This window comes from Scyliorhinus torazame, chromosome 8 (genome assembly GCF_047496885.1).
Source record: "Scyliorhinus torazame isolate Kashiwa2021f chromosome 8, sScyTor2.1, whole genome shotgun sequence".
Lineage (NCBI taxonomy): Eukaryota > Metazoa > Chordata > Chondrichthyes > Carcharhiniformes > Scyliorhinidae > Scyliorhinus > Scyliorhinus torazame.
In genome coordinates, this window is record NC_092714.1 from 128,132,594 (window position 1) to 128,157,468 (window position 24,875).

General features: G+C 46.4%; 1 protein-coding gene across 2 annotated transcripts in view; it reads left to right on the forward strand.

Annotated features, from left to right (window-relative positions):
• The window catches only part of cdkl5 (cyclin dependent kinase like 5), a 273,738-nt gene that overhangs the window by 222,499 nt on the left and 26,364 nt on the right, over positions 1 to 24,875 (forward strand). For both annotated transcript variants that reach the window (XM_072514173.1, XM_072514174.1), the window contains exons 14-15: positions 15,929 to 16,040; positions 16,126 to 16,234. In XM_072514173.1, the coding sequence (XP_072370274.1) occupies positions 15,929 to 16,040; positions 16,126 to 16,234 (221 nt within the window). The remainder of the gene's footprint in view (positions 1 to 15,928; positions 16,041 to 16,125; positions 16,235 to 24,875) is intronic.

The following is a 24,875-nucleotide window of genomic DNA, read 5'->3' on the forward strand; positions in this document are numbered from 1 at the left end:
ACGCATCTAACTTTGTGAAAAACTGTGCATGTGCCATCTCACTGGTGAGTTCCTCCCGCTTCGGGATGGGGTAGTGTTCACGCATTATATTCTGGTTGAGATCCTTGGGATCAATGCAGATGTGCAGGTCTCCAGAGGGTTTTTTAACCACCACCATCGAGCTGACTGAGCCAGTCGGTTTGGTTACCCTGGAAATGATCCCCTGCTGCTGCAGCTCCTTGAGCTGTTCCTTCAGGCCCTCCTTCAGCAGAGCCGGGGAGGCAAGTTTCTCATTTTCAGCCGATTTGTATTGGGAATACCGATTTTTTGCGTGCTCATGCACTGTACATGTTTCAATCGCGACTGGCAGGGTCATATGCTTGATTTTTAAGAGCTGCTCTCTCGGAGGATCAGAGTGAACTCCAAACACGATTTGGTCTCTGATCATGGAGTCAGCAATATCACCAAAGTTGCAGGACAGCGCTAGCAGGCGGAGGCTAGTTAAGAAGGCATTGAAAGATTCATCTTTCCCTTGAAGATGTTGTTTGAACATGTAGCGCTCGAAGATTTCATTGGTGTCCACTTCACAGTGACTATCGAACTTATGCAGGATGGTCTGAAACTTTGTCTTGCCCTGGCCTTCAGTGAAGTTAAACGAGTTGAAAAGTTCGATGGCTTGATCACCCGCTGTCGAGAGGAGAAACACGATCTTTCTTGCATCAGACGCACCCTCGCGGTCTGAGGCTGCGATGTACAGCAGAAACTTTTGCTTGAATGTCCGCCAGTTGGCACTGAGATTGCCGGAGGTCCTGAGCTGGTGAGGAGCCTGAATCTTCTCCATGGTGCCGGGATACATTTGCTAGTCGTCACGGAACGGACTGAGATAAGCCACCTTAAATTAGTAGTCTCCTGGTCTAACACTGGCTGCAACTGGATGCAGTTTAGATCAGAAAGATATTCCAGACCTTGAAGTTAGTTCAATCAGGTTTATTGAACTAATAGCACAGTTCGCACAGTTCTCTGTGAGTTTGACTCTCTGCTAACTTAAGTGTGGTTACTCTGTCTGACTGAACCAGACTAGCTCTTATCACGTGGTGGAGGTGTGAGATTGTAACAACACCCATGACTGACTCTCTAGATGTTCATCAGTGGAAAGAGGTGGAGTGTGAGTGCCTCATGTTTTTTATAGTCAGATCCCACCCCTGAATGTCCTGCCTGCTTATTGGTCATGTCCTGTTCTCTGTGTCCATTAGCTGCTTGTCTGTATATCATTATGTGTGCGTCCACATATCATGACAGTCAGGTTAACTCCATGATACACTTTGGGGTTCTCTAAACCCTGGCCCATAACACTATGGAGTTAGACCCATGTCCGCTGGTGGCCATATTTGGAGTGTTGGATTCACCGATGATTCAATCTAAGGTGGAGGCAGACATTGTTGCCCTTACCTCGTTGATAGCCCGGAGGCGAATGTTGCTTGCTTACATGACTTCCACTCCACCTAGTGCTTCTGCGTGGTTGGGTGACCTAATGTCATTTGCATTTGGAGTAAGTCAAGTTCGCCATCGGGGTCAGTGGAGAGGTTCTGTCTAAGATGGCAACCATTCAGTTTCTTTTTTTTTAAAAATTTTCAGAAACATTCTGCTGAGGTATTTCTTTGGCATTGTAACAGAAACAAAATCAACAATGTACATAACAAGGAAAATATTAACCTAGTGCAAATACCGCCTCCCTCTCCCACAGGTCCCATCATTACTTACCCCCCTAATCAACGCTAGCCTAACCCCCCCCCCCTTCTGCTGACGATTAATTCTCTGTGAAGAAGTTGACGAACGGTTGCCACCTCCGGGTGAACCCTAACAGAGACCCTCTCATGGCGAACCTAATTTTCTCCAGGCAGAGGAAGCCAGCCATGTCCGATAGCCAGGTCTCGGATTTCGGGGCTTCGAGTCCCTTCATGCTAGTAATATCCGCCTCCGGGCTACCAGGGTGGCAAAGGCCAGAACATCTGCCTCTTTCTCCTCCTGGATTCCCGGATCCTGCGACACCCCGAAAATCGCCACCTCTGGACTCAGTGCCACCCTTGTCTTTAATACCTTGGACATGATGTCGGCTTTGGACATGTCCAGAACATGTGGACGTGGTTCGCTGCCCCCCCGCACACTTCGCACACCCGTCCTCCACCCCAAAGAATCTGCTCATCCGGGCCACTATCATGTGAGCCCGGTGAACAACCTTATATTGGATCAGGCTGAGCCTGGCACATGTTGCGGTCGTGTTGACCCTACCCAACGCATCCGCCCAAAGGCCCTCCTCTATCTCCCCCCGGCCCAGCTCCTCCTCCCACTTTTGCTTCAGCTCCTCGGTCTGCGTCTCCTCCGAACCCATAAGTTCTTTATATATGTCCGCGATGCTTCCCTCTCCTATCCATCCTCTAGAGACCACCCTATCCTGAATCCCCCTAAGCAGCAGGAGTGGGAAGGTTGGTACCTGCCTCCGCAGAAAGTCCCGCACCTGCAGATATCGAAATTCATTTCCCCCCGCCAATGCAAACTTTTCCTCCAGCGTCCTCATACTCTGGAAGCTTCCTTCTATAAACAAGTCCCCCATCCTCTCAATCCCCACTCTCTGCCAAATTCGGAACCCCCCGTCCATCCACCCCGGGGCAAACCGGTGATTATCGCAGATTGAGGACCATACCGATGCCCCCTCTGCTCCCACATGTCTTCTCCACTGCCCCCAGACTCTCAGGGCCGTCACCACCACTGGACTGGTGGAGTATCGCGCCGGCAGAGGCGCTGTTACCAGCGCCCCCAGACTTGTGCCCTGACCAGAAGCCACCTCCATACACACCCATGCCGAGACCCCCCACCAGCCGCCACCTCATCATGGCTATATTAGCCGCCCAGTAATAATTGCTGAAATTCGGCAGCACCATCCCCCCGACACTGCTCGAGCATTGCCCTCTTCACTCGCGGGGACTTGCCCCCCCCCACACAAAGCCCATAATAATTTTTTTGATCCGCTTGAAAGACCGCGGGATGAAGATGGGAGGCATTGGAAAACAAATAGGAATCTCGGGAGGGCCGTCATTTTTACCGATTGAACTCTGCCCGCCAGAGACAACGGAAGCACATCCCATCTCCGGAAATCCTCCTTCATCTGCTCCACCAACCGGGCCAAGTTCAATTTATGTAGCCGGTCCCAATCCCACGCCACTTGGATACCTAGGTACCTGAAACTGCCCCCTACCACTCTGAATGGCAGTTCCCCCAGTCGCCTCTCCTGACCTCTTGCCTGGACCACAAACATCTTGCTCTTCCCCATATTGAGCTTATACCCCGAAAACCAGCCAAATTCCCCTAAAATTCCCATAATTTCTTCCATCCCCTCCATTGTGTCTGAGACATACAACAGTGGGTCGTCCCCATACAGCGAGACTCTGTGCCCCCCCCCCCCCCAACCAGCCCCTTGAGGCCCTCAGAGCAATTGCCAGCGGCTCTTTCACCAGCGCAAATAGCAGTGGGGAGAAGGGGCATCTCTGTCTCGTCCCCCAGTGCAGTCTGAAATCGTCCGATGTCGTCCTGTTTGTCCATACACTTGCAACTGGAGCCCGGTACAGCAACCTAACTCAGTCAATAAAACACCCTCCCAAAACCGAACCGCTCCAGCACATCCCATAAATAATCCCACTCAACCCGGTCAAAGGCTTTCTCCGCATTCATCGCGACCGCTACCTCAACCTCCCTACCTTCCGGGGGCATCATGATCACGTTTAACAGCCTTCTTACATTGGCCACCAGCTGCCTACCCCTAACGAACCCCGTCTGATCCTCCACAATAACGTCCAGTACACAGTCCTCAATCCTGGAGGACAACACTTTGGCCAGAAGTTTGGCATCTACATTCAACAAGGAAATCGGCCTGTAAGACCCACAAAGCTCCGGACCCTTGTCCCGTTTCAGGATGAGCGAGATCATGGCCTGTGACATCGTCTGGGGCAGAACCTCTCTTTCCTTAGCCTCGTTAAAGACCTTCATCAGCACCAGCCCCAATATTCTGGAGAACCTTTTATAGAACTCGACTGGGTACCCGTTCGGTCCCGGGGCCTTACTCGACTGCATGGCCTTAAAACCCTCCACTATCTCCTCCAGCCCGACCGGGGCCCCCTGCCCTTCTACCAGCTCCCCAACCACCTTTGGGAAAGTCAGCCCCTCCAAGAAGTGCCTCATCCCCTCCAGCCCCGCAGGGGGTTCCGACCTATACAACCTGCTATAAAAGTCCCGAAAGGCCTTGCTCACCACTGCCGAATCCCCAACTAAGTTCCCATCCCCGCCAATAACTTTCCCTATTTCTCTAGCTGCCTCCCTCTTTCTGAGCTGCTGTGCGAGCATCCTGCTGGCCTTCTCACCGTGCTCGTAAACCGCACCTTTTGCCTTTCTGAGCTGTTCCACTGCCCTCCCTGTGGTTAACAAATCAAATTCCGCCCGTAGCCTCTGGCGTTCCCTTAAAAGCCCTGCCTCTGGAGCCTCCGCATACCTCCTATCAACTCGTAGAATCTCTTTTACCAGTCGGTCTATTTCTGCCCTATCCGTCCTGTCCCTGTGAGCCCGGATCGAGATCAGCTCTCCTCTCACCACTGCCTTCAGCGCTTCCCAGACCACCGCTGCTGAGTTCAGTTTCTTTTTTAAGGGGTTAGTCTACGTCATTTGTTGTTCGGCGGTTTAGTTTAAGACTTTATTGGTTATTAGGTGTGTGTTTTTCCTTTTCTTTACATCTATGTTTGATTGTGATGTTTTGCATTTTTCTCTTTTTGTCCTGGTTGGTATTGATTGTTATGAAAAAAACTTAATAAACATTTGGCCTGTGGTTTCAACATCAGGTTGGATATTATTCTGCTCCAAAGAGGAACATTGTCTGATATAACACTGCAAACATTATAGAACATTGGTCATTTTACTTGTGAGCAGTACCATAAGAGATTCAATACACGCACATATATAATTCACACCAGGCTTTCATGCCATTTTGTTCTAATTCCCAGATACAGATACTGGATAGGTGCTCTTTTGCAGCAATATGTTTTAAGTTCTGGGACATGAGTGTCTCTGGCAAGCCCATTCCTAATTGCCCTTAAGAAGGTGATGGTGAGCTGCCTTCTTGAAATGCTGCTGTCCATATGGCATAGGTATGCCAAAAGTGCTGTCAGGAGGGGAGTTTCAGGTTTTTCACCCAGCACCGGTGGAAGTGCAGTGATCTGATTCCAAAATGGGTGAGTGGCTTGGAAAGGAACTCGCAGGTGGATTTTATTCCATGCAACTCCTGTCCTTGTCCTTCTAGGTGTTAGAGATTGTGCGTTTGGAAGGTGCTGTTGAAAAAGACTTGGTGAGTTTCTGCAGTGCATTGTCAGTTTAAGAGTGTTGCAAACTGTCTGATGTATTCGGGAAGAAACTAGCTTCTACATATTTCTTTCAAGCATTTAACAGTATACAGTATCAATGCATACCCAATAAGAGCAAAAGTTCCAGAACACGTGATACAGTTATAGAAACAGGGTCATGACACGTATATTGATTATTTTTGTCTATTTTCACAGTAGAGCGTAGTGTTAAAATACCTGTGTTAGAAACAAAGCTGAAAATCAAGACAAAGAACCTAGTGAGTTCCATTTTGGCTTAAAAACGGTAACAGATAAATATTGGGACATTGGATAGATACATCTTCAAGTCGTATTCATTTCCAATACATGGTGTTTGATAAAAAAAAGAGAGAAAAATGCAGAAGAGTTGGATTTAATTTTTCAAAAGTTTCATGATTTGGGAATTTTTCACTCCATTATTTAAGGTGGGAGAGAGAATTCTGGTAAGTACAGGTCTGTAGGTCTAACATCATTGGGGAAAACAACTATTATCTGTCTTTGAGGATAGACTGACTGAGCATGTGCAGTCCCGGCTTGTCAACCTTATTCTATGATCCAGAAACTTGAGGACTTTCAAAACCTGCTGCACATCTCCTAACACGCACCAAGTTATGTTCACCCTTTTGCTCACTGACCTACATTGGCCCTTAGTTGAGCAATTTCCCCGATTTTGAAATTCTCATCTTTGTTTTCAAACCCCTCCATGACCTCATTTCCCTATCTCTAGTTACCCCAACCCTCCAAATATTGGGCAGCACGGTAGCACAGTGGTTAGCAGCACGGTAGCACAGTGGTTAGCAGCACGGTAGCACAGTGGTTAGCACAGTTGCCTCACACCTCCAAGGTCCCAGGTTCGATTCCCGGCTTGGGTCACTGTCTGTGCGGAATTTGCATGTTCTCCCCGTGTCTGCGTGGGTTCCCTCCGGGTGCTCTGGTTTCCTCCCACAGTCCAAAGATGTGCAGGTCAGGTGGATTGGCCATGATAAATTGCCCTTAGAGCCCCAAAAGGTTAGTTGGGGTTACTGTGTTATGGGGATAGGTTGGAAGTGTGGGCTTAAATGGGGTGCTCTTTCCAAGAGCTGGTGCAGACTCAATGGGCCAAATGGCCCCCTTCTGCGCTGTAAATTCTATGATATCTACATTCCTCTAATTCTACCTTCTTGAGCATCCCCAATTTTAGTTGTTCCACTTTTCCTTGACACACAGGAGACTTGAGGGGTGGGGAGGTACATGATGGAGATGTATAAAATTATGAGGGACATAGATAGAGTAGACAAGAACAAACTTTTCCCTTGGTGGATGGGTCAATGACGAGGGCCTTATATTTAAGGTAAGGGGCAGGAGGTTTAGAGGGACTGTGAGGAAAAACCTTTTTACCCAGAGAATGGTAGGAGCTTAGAACCCGCTGCCTGAAAACGCGGTGGAGGCAGAGACCCTCCACAACAAATAAGAAGTATTTAGATGTTCACTTGCAATCCCAGGGCATTCAAGGCTATGGGCCAAGTGCTGGAAAATGGGATTAGAATGGTTAGGTGGTGATTTTCGACTGGCGCAAATGTGATGGGCCGAAGGGCCTTTTCTGTGCTATATGATTCTATGCTGTATGACTGTTGAAATCTACCATAGCTCTAAGCTCTGGAATTTCATCCGTTTTTGCCACTTTTTCTCTGGGCAGGATTCTCCGTGATCGGCACGATGGCCTGACGCCGGTGTCAAAAACGGCGCGATTCACTTCGGCGTCGGGCCGACCGGAAGTAGCGGAATTCTCCGCACTTCCGGGGGCTAGGCCGGCACCGGAGGGTTTGGCGTCACGCCAGACGGCGCCGAAGGGACTGCGCGAGTTAGCGCATGCGCAGAACTGCCAGCATGGTTCCACGCATGCGCAGACTGGCCGGCGTTTTCTGCCGCATGCGCAGGGGGTGTCTTCTCCGTGCCGGTAAGGAAGAAGTGTCCCCATGCTACAGCCCCGCCCACACATCGGTGGGCCCCAATCGTAGGCAGGGCCACCATGGGGGCCCCCCCATGGTTGGATCCCCCCGCGCCCGCCCCCCCCCCCCCCCCCCCCCCCCGAGGACTGTACCAGCCAACTTACCTGCCAAGTCCAATGGGACCATGTCCAATCCACGCCGGCAGGACTGGCCAAAACGGGTGGCCATTTGGCCCATCAGGGCCCGAAGAATTGCCGGGGGGGAGGGGGGGGGGGCGCTGCCAACAGCCCCCGACCGGCGTGGTGTGAATCCCGACCCCGCCCGAAAACCGGCGCCGGAGAATCCGGCGGCTGGGCGGGATTCACGCCACCCCCCTGGGGATTCTCCGACCCTGTGGGGGGTCGGAGAATCCCGCCCATCATTTTTGACCTTGAGATTACTACTTACTATCCTTTGTGTGAACCTTTAATAAAATATCTCAAAAGGCTTCACAGAAGGGTGATCCAAAAGAACTTGACACCAAACCCATATAAAGACTTAGTGAACGTACAGGATTCTCCGTGATCGGCACAATGGCCTGACGCCGGTGTCAAAAACGGCACGAATCACTTCAGCGTCGGGCCGACCGGAAGTAGCAGAATTCTCCACACATGCACTGAACCATGCCGGCGGTCCTGCACATGCGCTAACTCGCGCAGTTCCTTCGGCGCCGTCTGGCGTGGCGCCAACCCCTCCGGTGCCGGCCTAGCCCCCGGAATTCCGCTACTGAAGAGCTGTGAAGAAGGCCTATGGTGTGCTCGCGTTCATTAACAGAGGGATTGAATTTAAGAGCCGTGAGGTGATGATGCAACTGTACTAAACTTTGGTAAGGCCACATTTGGAGTACTGTGTACAGTTCTGGTCGCCTCATTTTAGGAAGGATGTGGAAGCTTTGGAAAAGGTGCAAAGAAGATTTACCAGGATGTAGCCTGGAATGGAGAGTAGGTCTTACGAGGAAAGGTTGAGGGTGCTAGGCCTTTTCTCATTAGAACGGAGAAGGATGAGGGGCGACTTGATAGAGGATTGTAAGATGATCAGGGGAATAGATGGAGTAGACAGTCTGAGACTTTTTCCCCGGGTGGAACAAACCATTACAAGGGGACATAAATTTAAGGTGAAAGGTGGAAGATATAGGAGGGATATCAGAGGTAGGTTCTTTACCCAGAGAGTAGTGGGGGCATGGAATGCACTGCCTGTGGAAGTAGTTGAGTCGGAAACATTAGGGACCTTCAAGCAGCTATTGGATAGGTACATGGATTACGGTTAAATGATATAGTGTAGATTTATTTGTTCTCAAGGGCAGTACGGTAGCATTGTGGATAGCACAATTGCTTCACAGCTCCAGGGTCCCAGGTTCGATTCCGGCTTGGGTCACTGTCTGTGCGGAGTCTGCACGTCCTCCCCGTGTCTGCGTGGGTTTCCTCCGGGTGCTCCGGTTTCCTCCCACAGTCCAAAGATGTGCAGGTTAGGTGAATTGGCCAATGATAAATTGCCCTTAATGTCCAAAATTGCCCTTGGTGTTGGGTGGAAGTGTTGAGTTTGGGTGGGGTGCTCTTTCCGGGGGCCGGTGCAGACTCAGGGGGCCGAATGGCCTCCTTCTGCACTGTAAATTCAATGATAATCTATGATTAATCTAGGACAAAGGTTCGGCACAACATCGTGGGCCGAAGGGCCTGTTCTGTGCTGTATTTTCTATGTTCTATGTTCTATGTAAGGTTATCAAAGACATGGAACTAAGGTTGGTAAATGCACTTGAAATATAGATCTCAGCCACAATCTAATTGAATGATGTAGCAAGCTCAAGCGGCTCCATGGCATTCTGTTCTTGTACTATCCAATTTGCCATCAGCAAAAGAACTGTACTTTGTTTACATTATCTTTACTGGAAGATGATTTTGTTTAATACCAATTTACCAACACCATTGATTTATGATTAGTAGTTAAATTCTATTTATAAAATTGGGTTCTGTGATTGTTTACTGGTGTTTTGAGAATCAGATACCACAATTTTGTTTCGTCTCAACTGCACATCATTTGTCATAAGTGCCTTCTTTTATGTGCATAATATGTTTATGTCAACCATGTTTTAAGTCCAGCTTATGCAGCAAAGATGGTAAGCAATTATGGAGTGACTACTGCCATATTTCACAGCACAGCCAGAACCTAGAATCCACCCCCCACAAAACTCTCAAAGGCCCATGGCTGTTTGGTAGCCTGGGCAGTGATTTGGAGGTAAAGAACTGTTGCAGAGTTGAAAATTAGCATTTGGTAGCATTTGTTGGAATGTTAGGTTTGACCTTTTGGTTTATTCCGGAGTCTGGCAATAGTGGGGGATGGGATTGATTCAAAGGGCTGGCAAAAGTAGAGTTTCTGGCTTTGGGGGAAGAAGTCTAACAGACTGGGTATTGATGGAATCTAGAGCACTGAGGTCTGCTGGGATTGTGAGGGGAATTTTTGGATATGGTAGGACTGTGAGAGGGAGGATACTAGTATCTGGGAGTTTTTGTGGACAGGAGGGGTTTTCATTTAAACAACCCAGATTTCTCTTCTCACCACCCAGCCGTAAACAAAAGGCATTCTCAATTAGCTTTCCTCTTTTTATGAGCAGTGGCCGATTTCCCGACTGCTCAGTTTCGGTGTGATCCAGTTTCTATTAATAATCCCACAACAAACTCTTGATAGGATGAACTCTGAGTTAGTTTATTTGCACACACTTAAATGCTTGAGGAGGGTAGCAATGTTGCCTGCTTTTCACACACAGTAAAAAATATGGGGATAGAGAAAGAAACATTTACATGGCAAAGACCACAGAGAAAATAATTATTGTTTTATGTGTGTCCAGAGCCCGGAGTCAAAGTCCAATGGTGTATTCACTTCAGCGTCGAGCCGACCGGAAGTAGTGGAATTCTCCGTAGGTGTATTCATCACAAGAGGTCAGCAGGTTGAGCTGATGCTGGATAATTCACTTTTCCGGTCGGGAGTTGACGTCAACGGTGAGATCGGCATGCTGAAATCAATTAGTCTTGCAGAGTATGCTACAGGAGTTGTTTGCAGTAGAGACAGTGTAGATGGGACCAGACAATTAAACCTGGACAGAGCCCCTTTTCTGTGCTGCACCTTGGTAGATAGAAAGATGGCAGACTGAGCTTTGCAACTCCACAAGGCAAACTCACCAGTTCCACCAGCTTCCGGGGCTTTGGTGGAACTGCCTTGAACTACTGCAGTCCAAGTGGTGTAATTGCATCCTCAATGCTGTTAGGGCGGTTGTTCCAGGCTTGGAGGGGACCTTCCAGGTCATGGTGTTGCCATGTATCTGCCCTTGTCCTAATAGATGGTAGCAGTGGTGAATTTGGCAGGGGCTGTCTGAGAACCGTGGTGCATTCCTGCAATTCATCTTCTCAAAGGTATACACTGCTGCCACTGTGGGCCGGTGGTAGAGGTAGTGAATGTTTGTGGATGGAGTGCCAATCAAGAAGGCTGCTTTGTTCTGAATGGTGTCGCTTCTGGGGTGTTGTTGGAGCTGGACTCCTCCAAGCAAATGGAGAGTATTCCATCACACTCCTGACTTGTACTTTGTAGATAGTGGACGGGCTTTGAGAAGTCAGGAGGTGAGTTACCTATCGCAGGATTCTGAGTCTCTGACGTGCTCTTGTAGCCATTGTATTTCAATGGTTAGTCCAGTTAAATTTCTGGTCAGTGATAACTCCCAGAATGTAGGTTCTCTCTTTTTGGAGATGGTCATGCCTCGTGCTTGTGTGGAATGAATGTTACTTGCCACTTGTCAGCCCAAGCCTGGATATTGTCCATGTCTTGCTGCATTTGGACATGCACTGCTTCACTATTTGAGGAGTCGAGAATGGTGCTGAGTGTTGTGCAATCATCAGCGAATATCCCTACATCCGACCTTAGGATGGACGAAAGATAATTATGGTAGAAATTAGCCATAATATATATCTTTATTTCATAAAAATATAGTGTGAGTTCTTAGCCCTGATGAAGTGTGTGCCTAAACTGGGAAGGAGATCCATTTTGCAGTTGATATATCCTCAAAGAAAATGCAGCTTTATAATAGGAAAGACTTCTGCTGACTCATATCCTCGAGAATTTGTTGGAGAACTTTTGGTAGATTCCAAAATAATAAAATTCCATGCTAGGGGCTTTTTGGAGAAAGTGTTTTGTGAAGACCACATAATTTTATCTGCTGATTGGATTTGTTTTATTGTCACGTGTATCGCGGTACAGCAAAAAGTATTGTTCTGCATACCACCCAGACAGATTATATCCATACATGGAAAAAAAGGACATACATGAATACACAATGTAGATACATAAACACAGGCATTGGGTGAAGCATACAGGAGTGCAGTGCTACTCAGTAGAGAAGATGTTTGAAGAGATCAGATCAGTCCATTAGAGAGTCTTTCAGAAGTCTGGTAACAGCGGGGAAGAAGCTGTTTTTGAACCTGTTCTCAGACTTTTGTATCTACTGTCCGATGGAAGAAGTTGGAAGAGTGAATAACCCAGGTGGGAGGGTCTTTGATTTTGCTACATGCTTTCCCAAGGCAGCAGGAGATGTAGACAGAGTCAGTGGATAGGAGGCGGGTTCGCGAGATGTATTGGGCTGTGTTCACAACTCTCTGTAGTTTCTTACAGTCTTGGGCCGAACAGTTGCCATACCAGGCTGTGATGCAGCTAAATGGGATACTTTCTATGGTGCATCTGTAAAAATTGGTAAGAGTCAATGGGGACATGCCGACTTCCCTTAGTTTCCTGAGGAAGTATAGGCACTTTTGTGCTTTCTTGGACGTGGCGTTGACGTGGGTGGACCCAGGACAGATTGTTGGTGATATGCACACCTAGGAATTTGAAGCTGTCAACCATCTCCACCTCGGCACCATTGATGCAGACAGGGGTGTGTATGATACTTCGCTTCCTGAAGTCAATGACCAGCTCTTTAATTTTGCTGACATTGAGGGAGAGATTGTTACACCACTCCACTAGGTTCTCTATCTCCCTCCTGTAGATTGTTGTTCGAGATCTGACCCACTACGATCGTGTCATCAGCAAACTTGTCGATGGAGTGGGAGCCAAATGTTGCCACACAGTTGTGTGTGTATAGGGAATATAGTAGTGGGCAAAGTACACAGCCTTGCGGGGCCCCGGTATTGAGGACTATTGTGGAGGAGGTGTTATTAATCCTTAGTGATTGTGGTCTATGGACCAGGAAGTTGAGGATCCAGTTGAAGAGGGAGGAGTCAAGTCCTAGTTATTGGAGCTTTGATATGAGCTTTGCTGGGATTATGGTGTTGAAGGCGGAGTTGTGGTCCATGAGTAGGAGTCTGACGAAGGAGTCCTTGTCGAGATGCTCCAAGGATGGGTGTAGGGCCAGGGAGATGGCGTCTGCTGTGGTCTGGTTGTGGCAGCAGGCGAATTGCAATGGATCAAGGCCTTCTGGGAGTATGGAGTTGATGTGTCTCATGATCAACCTCTCGAAGCACCCTTCATAATGATAGATGTCAAGGCCACCGGATGGTAGTCTTAGAGGCACGTTGCCTGGTTCTTCTTTGGTACCGGTATGATGGTGGTCTTCTTGAAGCAGGTGGGAACCTCGGAACGGAGTAGTGAGAGGTGGAAGATCTCCCCAAATTCATCTGCCAGTTGGTCCGTGCAGGATCTGAGTGCACGACCAGGGACCCCGTCGCTTTTCGATAGTTCACTTTCAAGAAGGCCATCTGACTTCAGAAGCTGTGACAGTTGTTATGGGTGTGTCCATGGCTGCTGGGACAGTTGACAACAGTTTGATGGATTCCTGCTTGAACCAAGCATAGAATGCATTGAGTTCATCGAGGAAGGGTGCGCTGCTGCCGGAGATTCTACTTGGCTTTGCTTTGTAGCCTGTTATGGTGTTCAAGCCTTGCCACAACCGACGAGAGTCAGTGACGTTAGTCTGTGACTCTAGCTTAGTCTGGCATTGGCTCTTGGCATCCCTGATGACTGCGGAGGTCGTACCTGGATTTTTTGTACTGTTCAGGTTCGTCGGTCTTGAATGCCTCAGACCTGACCTTCTGTAGGGAGTGAATTTCCCGTTTAAACCATGGTTTCAGGTTGGGGAACATATGTTCTACCTTCTTTGCCACACAGTCTTCTACACACTTGCTGATGAAGTCTGTGACCGTGGTGGTATACTCTTTTAGGTTGGTTACTGAGTTCTTGAATATGGACCAGTCCACTGGCTCCAAGCAGTCATGTAGGAGCTCTTCTGTTTCCTCGGACCAGCATTGCACGACCTTCTTAACCAAATTTTCCTGCTTGTATGCCAGGAGATGGAGCACCGTCTTATGGTCCGATTTTCCGAAGTGCAGTCGAGGTATGGATCGATAGGCGCCCTTGATGTTTCTATAGCAGTGGTCAAGAATGTTGGCCCCCCTAGTGGGACAGCAGATGAGATGCTGGAATTTTGGTTGGCCTAGTTGAAGTCACCAGCCATGATGAACAAGGCCTCCCGGTATTCTGTTTCACTGTTATTTATAGCGGTGTACAATTCATCAAGTGCCTTCTTTACTTCTGCCTGGGATGGGATGTAGATCGCTGTGATAATGGCAGAAGTGAACTCCCATACGGGTAGCACTTCACAGTCAGATATTCCAGGTCCGGGGAACAGTAGTTCGCCGACGTCGCCACGTATGAGCACCAGGAGGAATTGATGAGGAAGCAAACCCCTCCACTCTTCGCTTTACCCAATGACGCCGTGCGGTCCATCCAATGTATTGAGAACTGTCAGGTTGTATGGCACAGTCCAGTGAGGCAGGGTTGAGCCATGTCTCCTTGAAACAGAGCACACAGCAGCCTCTTACTTCCCTCTGAGTGGTAAGTTTAGCGTTAAGCTCGTCCAGCTTGTTTTCGATCGCTTGGATGTTTGCCAGGAGTATACTGGGAGAGGAGACTTGAAACAGAGTTGTTTTAGTCTCACATGCAGACCGCCGCTTTTCCCTCGTTACCTCAGTCAACTTCTGGATGGTCCTGGGATCTGATGGGAGAAGTCTGACCTTGTGGATGGTAAATGGTTGCGTTGTTTGGAGTCCGAGACACAGGTTTCGATTTCGGAGTCGCGCCTGGCAGGGTCCCGGGCGCCGGTTGCAATTTTGGGGTTGCCCGGGGGGGGGGGGGGGGGTGCCGGGCATGTTCGCGATCCAGTCGGGCCCCAGGGTTCCACGAGTACGGTCTATCTTTCGGCTCCTCGCACGGGGTCTCCGTCATTTTGCTTGTCTTTAGTCTGGGTTTGGTTGCAGGCAGAGCCTCCCTCCATCTGCCCGTAAGTCTGATTGGGTCTCTCCGGGTCGGGTCTCGCGGTCGGGCGTTCCAGCGGCTAGATCAGGTGGTCTGCGGGCTTGCATCACTTCCCAGGCCTTGTAGGGTGCTCAGAGGGCCAGGTCGGGGTCGGACTTCCGGCTCGGGCCTCAGCCACTTTCAGGTCGAGGCCAGGGTCGGTTCGTTGGAGGAGTCCATTCGGGCCGGGTCATCTGGGCCGGCCCACAGGCATCGGAGGATCTTCAGACCTGCAAGGGAACAAAAAGAGAAAGGTTAGAGATAGTATTAATGTTAGAATTAAATTTTAAAAGGTTAGTACGGTTATAAGAGATCTCTGAAGAGGATCTCTGTGAGAGAGCTTGCCACACTCCGGCGGCATCTTGGCTGCTGCAGATAGATCTTGACCTAATATTGTATGTATAACAGTATTACTGGTGCTGTGGAGTATACTGACTAGTTCTGATGCTTCATTGTTGAATTTATAAAACAAACATAGACATTTTGGTCTGTACAAGTTTGGTGTTCCAAGTGATATTTCTGCATTAAAATTACTGAGTGAATGTGGTATCAATATTATGTAAATTCCATTTTCATAATTTTTTTTTAGATTAGAGTATTTAATTTTTGTTTATTATTTGATGGAATGTGGGTATCGGTGGCTTGCCCACCATTTATTGCCCATCCCTAATTGCCCTTGAACTGCCGAGCTTGCTAGGCCATTTCAGAGGGCAGTTAAGGGTCAACCACATCTGACGTCACAAGGAGAATGGCATATTTTCTTCCCTGAAGAACATTTGTGAACCAGATGGGTTTTTACAACACTCACTGATAGTTGGTCACGGTCACCATTACTGAAACTAGCTTCCAGATTTATTAACTTAGTTTAAATTCCATCAGCTTAGAGCCCATGTCCCCAGAGCATTAGCCTGGGCCTCTGGATTACTAGTTCAGTGACATTACCACGAGACGTCCATCTCCCCCAGTGTATCCCTTGGTTTATTAATCCAGGCTACTCAGTCTAAGTGAGTAATTCCTGAAGTCTGATACAAATCTTGAATGAGAATTTGTGTTTAATAAGCCTGAAATGTAAAATTAAATGTTACATTACTTATTGTTTTCCTATTGTATTTTCAAGAGATTGCTCCATGCTGCTTGAAATTCTACTGGGCAACACAAATAGAGTCTGATCTAATACATTATCTATCAAACAGGGTATGTAAGAAGTAACGTTATTCTAATATGTTTACATTTTAGCCTGGAGGATATCATGACATACACTTAGAAGATGGCATATCCACAAAAGAAAATAAATATGTATTTTCTGATACAGTGCCCAGGGATAGACGAATACGAAGCTATTATGAAGGTAAGTGGGAGCTCGTTGATCAGTGAACATTGATTGAGTGCAATGTGGTGGTACGGGATATTTAATAATGTTATTGTTTGTACAGACTATTCTTCATTGGAAGGAACATTCAGTGAGAGAGGCCCAATTAATATGTCAATGACAAGTAACACTAAGTCAAAGCACTCCAAAAGACAAACAGCTTTTGATCTTTGGTAAGTAAGCAGTTATCTATCACTTTGTTTCTGTGTTGGCTAAAAGAATAAATGTGAAAGAAGCTTACACACTAGCAAAAATAAATGTGATATTACTCTGGAGCAGATTTGCGCAGACAATCAGAAGAAAGATTTTTATAAGTAGTCTTTAATTTAATTATGTGCTATTGTGCACTTTCATTTGTGGAATTAACATCAGGAATTAAACATTTTCCTGCACCCAACCAAGTGCTTTTTAAATGCACCATGGGATAAAGGGCTTATATTAAAATTTAATCTTGACTTTCATCTTTAAGTGCAAGTCAAAAAAGATTTTGCACAGTGAAAAATAAAATGGGCAGCTCTAATCTATTGAAAATTATGTTTGCTTTTCATTTTTTTTAAAGTTCAGTTTTGTTATAACCTGCCTAAATCCTATTGGCTGGGGACTATTGGTTATCCCATGACTCTTGTGGAGTATGAGCTCCCCTATGAGGGGGGCAGGGAAATTATTAGCATTTGCACCTATATAAATAGAGCTGACCAGTGTGGTACTGGCTAAGTGAAGGAAGCAGTGATGAACTACCACTGTGTACATTTTGCTGTAAATAAAGTTACTTTCTGTTTAACTCTACAAACTCGTGCTGGATTCTTCATGGCCCTCACAAAAAGCTTGTATTCTGAGATCACTGATGTCCATCAGTACTGTACTTGGTGATGGTAATTTGTAACATTGTTCTAATAAATTACATTTGCAACTTTTGACATGCATTCAATATTACACCAATGCGGTGTTCCTTTCGATTGATGTGTGAAGGTGTCAACTGTTCAATGAAAGGTTGATTTTATAAAATTTCTTTCCACTAACAAATTTAGAAGTACGTTTGTGAATTACTCAAAATACTGGTTTTAAAATAAAAACAATTCCACTCACTGTCGCTTTGTGCATTATATGCAAATATGATATCGATAAAGCTCCCATTCTATTATGTATTATGCAATGAAATTCTTAATGGAGTACAATTGTATAATTATTTAAGGGCAGCACGGTAGCACAAGTGGATAGCACTGTGGCTTCACAGCGCCAGGATCCCAGGTTCGATTCCCCGCTAGGTCACTGTCTGAGCGGAGTCTGCACGTTCTCCCCGTGTCTGTGTGGGTTTCCTCCGGGTGCTCCGGTTTCCTCCCACAGACCAAAGACGTGCAGGTTAGGTGGATTGGCCATGCTAAATTCACCTTAATGGTCAAAACGGTTAGGAGAAGTTATTGGGTTACGGGGATTGGGTGGAAATGAGGGCTTTAGTGGGTCGGTGCAGACTCGATGGGCCGAATGCCTCCTTCGGCACTGTTTGTTCTATGTTCTTATATTTAAAGTTTCATGAGCTATTTTATTATCTGACAGTTTTCATGTTATTTGCTTACATCTTTTAATTCTTTTTGTTATGTAACATTTTACAGCCAAGGGCATGTCCGGTGCACTCGATCCAACTCAGGAGGGAATGCAAATCCACCCTCCCCCACCATCTTCCCAAACCTCTTAGAAAGGTATTCAGTGAGAATGGACCTGCCATTCCCTCTCGCAACCCCACAATTCTGAAATTCTGCCATGATTCTCCAAATCATCCACTTTGGCCCTCAGTGCGTTATTAATGCTGGCCAACTGAAGCATCTCAGCTTCCAGAGAGGCAATCTGGTTGCTATGCCTCAAAAGTGCGGCCTCTACTCCCTTTATTGCAGCGCCATGTGCTTTTACCAATTCATTGGTATTCTCCAGTGCTGACCGGATGGGAGCCAGGGCCACTTCTATCAACTGCCTCTGCTTCTCGAATTCAGCCGCCAAGGTGCCAGTAGGCTTCATGGCCGTTAGTAGAGTGGACGGACTCGCAGCAGCAGCCTCTGCCATTTTCTCCATCAAAGAGCTCCGAGAAGCCTCCGAATCCATCAATGAATTTCTTTCTTCAATCTTCTTTGCCCTGGTATTTTTGGGCATCTTCTACCAACCAGCCAATCTTCGCAACCGACGCCAGTTATCCTTCGCGACCCACGTTCGCCAACCTTCGCGACACACCATTATTGCTTACCTTTAATACGACAGATGCGCCTGCTTGGTCCTCACAATCTCACTTGCTTTATCATTCACTGTTATATTTCTGCTAAGGTTTTCAGCTGACTATTTAGGTTCTCGCATCCTTTGAAAAAAATCAAGAGCTTTACCATCGAACTTGTGATGCTTAGTCTTCAAATGCCTTTAACGTTGTGAAACTATAATTTGCCAATACTTGCCTGCATATAACCCACATCGGCTTTGCATCCTGATTTGCATTGGCACAATTAAAGCCATACCTCAAGAAATCACCTTTATACTGCTTTGTTCCCAATTTCATTTTCTTAATAGGTTGTTCAACAGAGGCCCTGAAGCTCTGTTTCATGCTCACACCAGCACTGCTTTGTCCTGCTGAAGCTGAGAAGTGCCTCCAGCAGATTCAGTAGTGAGATCCTGGCTGGTTTGTGTCTCTGGCCCTCTCTTCCTTATTACAAAATAATCTGTGAGGGCCACGAATAATCCAGCACGAGTTTGTAGAGTTGCAAGAAATAACTTTATTTACAATTACATATATACAACAGCTTCAGTACTTCACCACTGCTCTCTCCTCTAGCTGGTTCCACACTGGCCAGCTCTATTTATGCAGGGGACTCTGCTAATGATTTCTCCGCCCTCCTCTTTGGGGGAGCTCATACTAAGGCTTGTGGGATAGGCAATAGTCCCCAGCCAGTAATAATGAACAAAAGAACATAGATCATTACAGCGCAGTACAGGCCCTTCGGCCCTCGATGTTGCGCCGACCTGTGAAACCAATCTAAAACCCATCTGCACTATTCCATTATCATCCATATGTTTATCCAATGACCATTAAAATGCCCTTAATGTTGGCGAGTCCACTACTGTTGCAGGCAGGGCATTCCATGCCCTTACTACTCTGAGTAAAGAACCTACCTCTGACATCTGTCCTATATCTATCTCCCCTCAATTTAAAGCTTTGGCCCTTTGTGCTAGCTATCACCATCCAAGGAAAAAGGCTCTCACTGTCCACCCTATCTAATCCTCTGATCATCTTGTATGCCTCAATTAAGTCACCTCCTCACCTTCTTCTCTCCAATGAAAACAGCCTCATGTCCCTCAGCCTTTCCTCATAAAATTGTCATAATTGTCAGGATATTCTGCATTACTCTGCCTGTAAAATGAGAACCTTGGTCTGATTCAATCAGGCAGGCTATAACATAGTCCATCTTCAGTTCTTCACGCAATCCTGGTGCTTGCTTGCTGGCAGCTACAAAATGGAAGAATCCTCTGTAGTTTCCCGCCCAAAGCACAGATGTATAGGGCGTGTGACATCAGCATGTGTGCTGGCCGTGTGACCTCTCTCTGCTGCCTCTTCTGGCAGGAAGACTGTCGTTTGTATATTAAAGGCTGGTCATGACCCGCATTCTCAACTTAAAAGCCGGTTGCGGCCGGCATTTTATTTTTGACGTTGAAATTTTATTTCCAATACCTGATTTTTCCAAGTTTCTGACTATTTACTACTGAAAATTGAAGCAATTCCAGTTGAACATACACATCCATACATTTACACACAAACTTTAACTTTGTTTAAATAATTCCCATTTCTTTAGAAATTTAAACAAGTGTAGAAAAAAGTAACTTAAACTATGAATTTAGACGAGATGAAGTAACTTGTTAAACACACACAATGTTACAATATTTCTTACTGGTTCCACCATTGCACTATCCAAACATCCAAGTCATGTCCTCCTCCAATCTCACTAAAACCACTTGCTTCCTGGTTTCTAGAGAGTAGTGACACAACGTGTTCCCTGTGGTTTCTTCCGATGTTGACATGTGTCAACCGTATTGACTGGCCTCATTTGATCGGTATTCCTCGCTGACAAACCTGACCTGGCTTTCCTCTCACTGTCCAATAGCTGTTACTGTCGAGCCGAGCAGCATGTAGCGGGCGAGTACCAGAGCGGAGCTCCAAGCAGGGGCCACCACTGTTAGCATCGCGCACCCACCTGGCCGCCCATCAGGCTCTGCCCCACTCCCCCCGCGTGCGGTGACCAGCACACAGCCCAGCCTCATGGGCCCCACCCCCTCAAATGCCGCAGCTAATCGGACTGCCTGCGGCTGGCACTCTTAAAAGCCGGCCGTAGCCATTGGACGCATCTTACCGCAGTCAATAGCTCCGCGATCCCCCCCCGACACCCACCCGCGGGTCACGACCCCGTATTTGAAAAACTCTGCCTTATACCATCGATCAGGTGGGATTTTAAGCAAAAGTACACCCAGGAGCTGGATGAAAAGGGTTAAAAAATACATTACCCTGGCAGGAGTCACCTTGTGTGTGTCCACCCTCTACATACCGCCACCGGAGGTCCAGACAGATTTTTGATCTCCAAGGAAGTCATAGGTTATGGGGCTTGCAGGGAATTTGTGTACGGTCACAATAAGATCAGCCATGATCTTATGGAATGGTGGAGCAGGCTCATGGGGTAGAAAGCTTCTATTTCCTTTTTGCCAGTATGATAGTACAGTCAAATATTGGGCAAATGAGCGATGAAATCAGTTGCTTGTGACATAGATACCAAACACAATTCTTTTTTTGAAATTAGTTAATTTTATTTTAGTTGTGCAGAGGCAGCAGTTTAGACAGTGTTGATATAGGCATCTTGAGCAGATGCTGGTCCAATTTCTGTCATTCTATGCATTTGCCAGTCTTAGCCACAGTTAGTAGATTTTGCAGCATGTTCCTGAAACGGGGGGAAATAGGTTGGATGACATATTCTTGATTGAATGATATCTGGCAATCCAAGGATGAATTGTTGGAGGTTTGTTAACAGGCTCTCTGTTTACTTTGGAATGTAGGTAACAGTTCAGGCAGGCTGCAAATAATATATAGGGGATGCTTTTTGAGGAAATGAGAAGCTCAGTTATTTTTTTAAACGTAGCCTCAAATTATTTGTTGAACTATGTCATATGTGCATCTCCCACATTGACAGTGAAGCATAACATTTGTACTGAGTATTTTCCTTTCCTTTAATGTTTTGTTCAAGATAATATTTGGAGAAATTAATAGTGCTTGCATGTCATTAATCTCAATATCAAGAAAAATGTAAGTAAAGGAGGCTCCTCGCACACGTGCACTAAACTGAGACGATAAGTTACAAAATATAATTATTTCAATTCATAGACGTTTACAGTGCTGAAGGAGGCCATTCGGCCCATTAAGTCCACACCAGACACCAAAGATCTGACTACACTAATCCCATTTTCCAGCACTTGACCCATAGCTCTGGAGGTTATGCCAGTGCAAATGAATACCTAAATACTTAAATGTTATGAGAGCTTCTGACTCAAATACCCTTTCAGGCAGTGAATTCCAGAACACCCCCCAACCCCCTGGATGAAAAGGCTTCTTCTCAACTCCCCTCTTAGCCTTCTAGCTCTTACCTTCAATGTATGCCCCCTTTATTGACCCCTCTATTCATGGGAAAAGTGCCTTCCTATCCACCCTATCTATGCTCCTCATAATCTTATACACCTCTATGAGATACTCTCTCAACCTTCACTGCTCAAAGCAAAACAGCCCTGGCCTATTCATTCATTCCTCATAGCTCAGACCCTCCAGCCCAGGCAGCATCCTGGTAAATCTCCTCTGCACCCTCTCCAATGCAATCATATCCTTCCTGTAATGTGGTGACCAGAACTCCGTGCAGTGCTCCAGCTGTGGCCTAACCAGCATTTTATGCAGGTCCAGCATGACCTTCCTACTCTTACCTTTTTAAGCCGAGGCATAGAATACAATTATCTTATATGCCTTCTTATCCACCTTATCTACCTGCCTTCAGGGATCTGTGAATATGTACTCCAGGGTCCCTCAGATCTTCAGTACTGTACAAGGTCCTACCATTCCTAGTGTAACCCTTTGCCAAGTTAGAGTTCTTCTAGTGCATTACCCCACACTTTTCCAGGTTGTATTCCATTTGCCGCTGCTCTGCCCACCTGACCAGTCTATTGATATCCTCCTACAGTTTACAGCTATCCTCCTCAATGTTTACCACCCTACCAATGTTTGTGTCATTCCCGAACATCTTGACCATACCTCTACATTTAAGTCCAAATCATTAGAATGGTCTCCAGCATTGAGCCCTGTGGAACTCCACTGGAAACAGACTTCCAATCACGGTAAAGGGATGTTTCAATCACCCTCTGCTTCCTACCTCGGTCAATTTTGGACCTAATGTGCCACTTTGCCTTTGATCCCATGGACCTTACTTTCTTGACTTGGCTGCCATGAGGGGCCTTGCTAAAGTCCAGATAGATCACATTAAATGCATTATCTTCACATCTTGGTTATCTCCTCAAAAAATGTGATTAAATTTGTCAAACACAACCTTCCCTTAGCAAAGAGAAAATGCTGGAAAATCTCAGCAGGTCTGGCAGCATCTGTAGGGAGAGAAAAGAATTAACGTTTCGAGTCCGATGACTCTTTGTCAAAGCTGTTGCCACATGAAGACACTCAACATCTCTCTCCAGCAGCACCATCTTACTCTCTCTCAAAGCTGTCCCTGTCCCCAGTTTAATTTCATCCTTTGCATCATTCTTGCCACCTCACTTCCCTTAGCAAATCCATGCTGACTATCAACTATCCCTGATTAATTTGTGTCTATCCAAATACAGATACGTTCTGTCTCTCAATTCTTTTGCAAAACTTGCCCACTACCACTACTCACCAATGCCTTGTACAGTTGCAACAACACTTCCTTACCTTGATGCTCTATTCCTTTCGCTATAAATGCCTGCATGCTTGTTTTCTGAGACTCGTGCACGAGGACACCCAGAACCGACTGCACCAGAACACCCCGAAGTCTCCCCCTATTTCAATAATAAGTTGCCTTTTCATTTTTCTGACTAAAATGGACCTCACACTTATATATGTTAAACTCCATCTGCCACATGTTGGCCCACTCACCTAACATATCTTTATCCATTTGTACAGTTCTTATTTCCTCATTGAAATTTACTGTCCACCTGTTTTAGTGTCATTTGCAAATTTGGCTATAAATCCTTCTATCCCTGCAGTATCCAAGTCGTTAATATAGATTGTAAATAGTCGGGGCCAAAGGAACAAAATCCCTGTGGCACCCCACTAGTTACACCCTGCCATCCCAAAAAAGGCCCATTTATCCTGATTTTGTCTTCTATCTGTCAGCCAGTCTTCTTTTCAAGCTAATAAATTACCCTTGACCTCGTGTGATCTAACATTGAGCATTAATCTTCTGTGCGGCACCTTATCAAATGTCTTCCAGAAGTCTAGATATACTACACCTACAGGATCCCCATTATCCACTTGGCTTGTTACAACTTCGAAGAACTCTACCAAATTAGTCCAACATGATTTACCTTTCATAGAGCTATGCTGACTCTGATGGATTGTATTTTGATGCAAGCAAAATTAGCCCTTCCCAGTTAAGAACTTTTATTCCCAGCCCATCCTTAACCTTTTCCTTAACTATGGCAAATCTAACTGAATTATGATCACTATCTCCAAAATATTCACCTACAGATACTTCTTCCAACTGCCCAGGTTCATTTCTAAATATTAGGTCTGGAATTACCCTTCCCTTCTTGGGCTTTCCAAGTCATGGCTAAAGTATTTCTCCAAGATGCAATTTAAGAACTTTGATCCCTTCCTCCCTCCGTCAGCCTCAAACTATCCCAATTAATATTTGTGTGGTTAAAATTCCCGATTACTGCCTTATTATTCCTACATGTTTCTAAAATTTCATTCTATATCTAATCCTCTATCTTTCCCTGACTGTTTGGAACCTCAGACCTCAGCTCGTCTGTCTTACCCCTCAGGCTGGCCCCTTGCATTGAAATATATTCCATTTAACCTTGCTCAATTCACTTCCTTATCTAACCTATGTTTCCTCTGCCTTTCAGACTCACTGGCGTTTTAACTTCTAATACCATCTCAGCTTCTCTTCCCCCTGAACTACTTGTCAGGATCCCATCCTTCTGCCAGTTTAGTTTAAATCCGCCCCAAAGGCATGAGTAATCCTCCCCGTGAGGAGGTTGGCACCGTTCCTTTTTTTAAAATAAATTTAGAGTATTCAATTCTTTTTTTTTCCCCAATTAAGGGGCAATTTAGCATGGCCAATTCACCTACCCTACACATCTTTTTGAGTTCTGGGGGTGAGACCCACGCAGACACGGGGAGAATGTTCAAACTCCACACAGACAGTGACCTGGGGCCGGGATCGAACCAGGGTTCTCAGTGGCGTGAGGCAGTGGTGCTACAATGCTAACCACTGTGCCACCATGCTGCCCTATTTGGCCCCGTTCCTGTCCAGATGTATGTAACTTGTTCAACTTGTACAGGTCCCACCTCCCCAGAAATGATCCCAAAGCCCCAGGAAACTAAAGCCCTTCCTCCTGCACACATCTCCAGCCACTGATTCATCTGCTCTATCCTTCTGTTCCTGTACTCACTATCCTTCTGTTCCTGTGCTCGCTATTGCATGGCATCAGGTGTAATCCAGAGATTACTACCTTTGAAGTCCTGTTTTCAGTTTGCTACCTAACTCCCTAAAATCTGTTTTC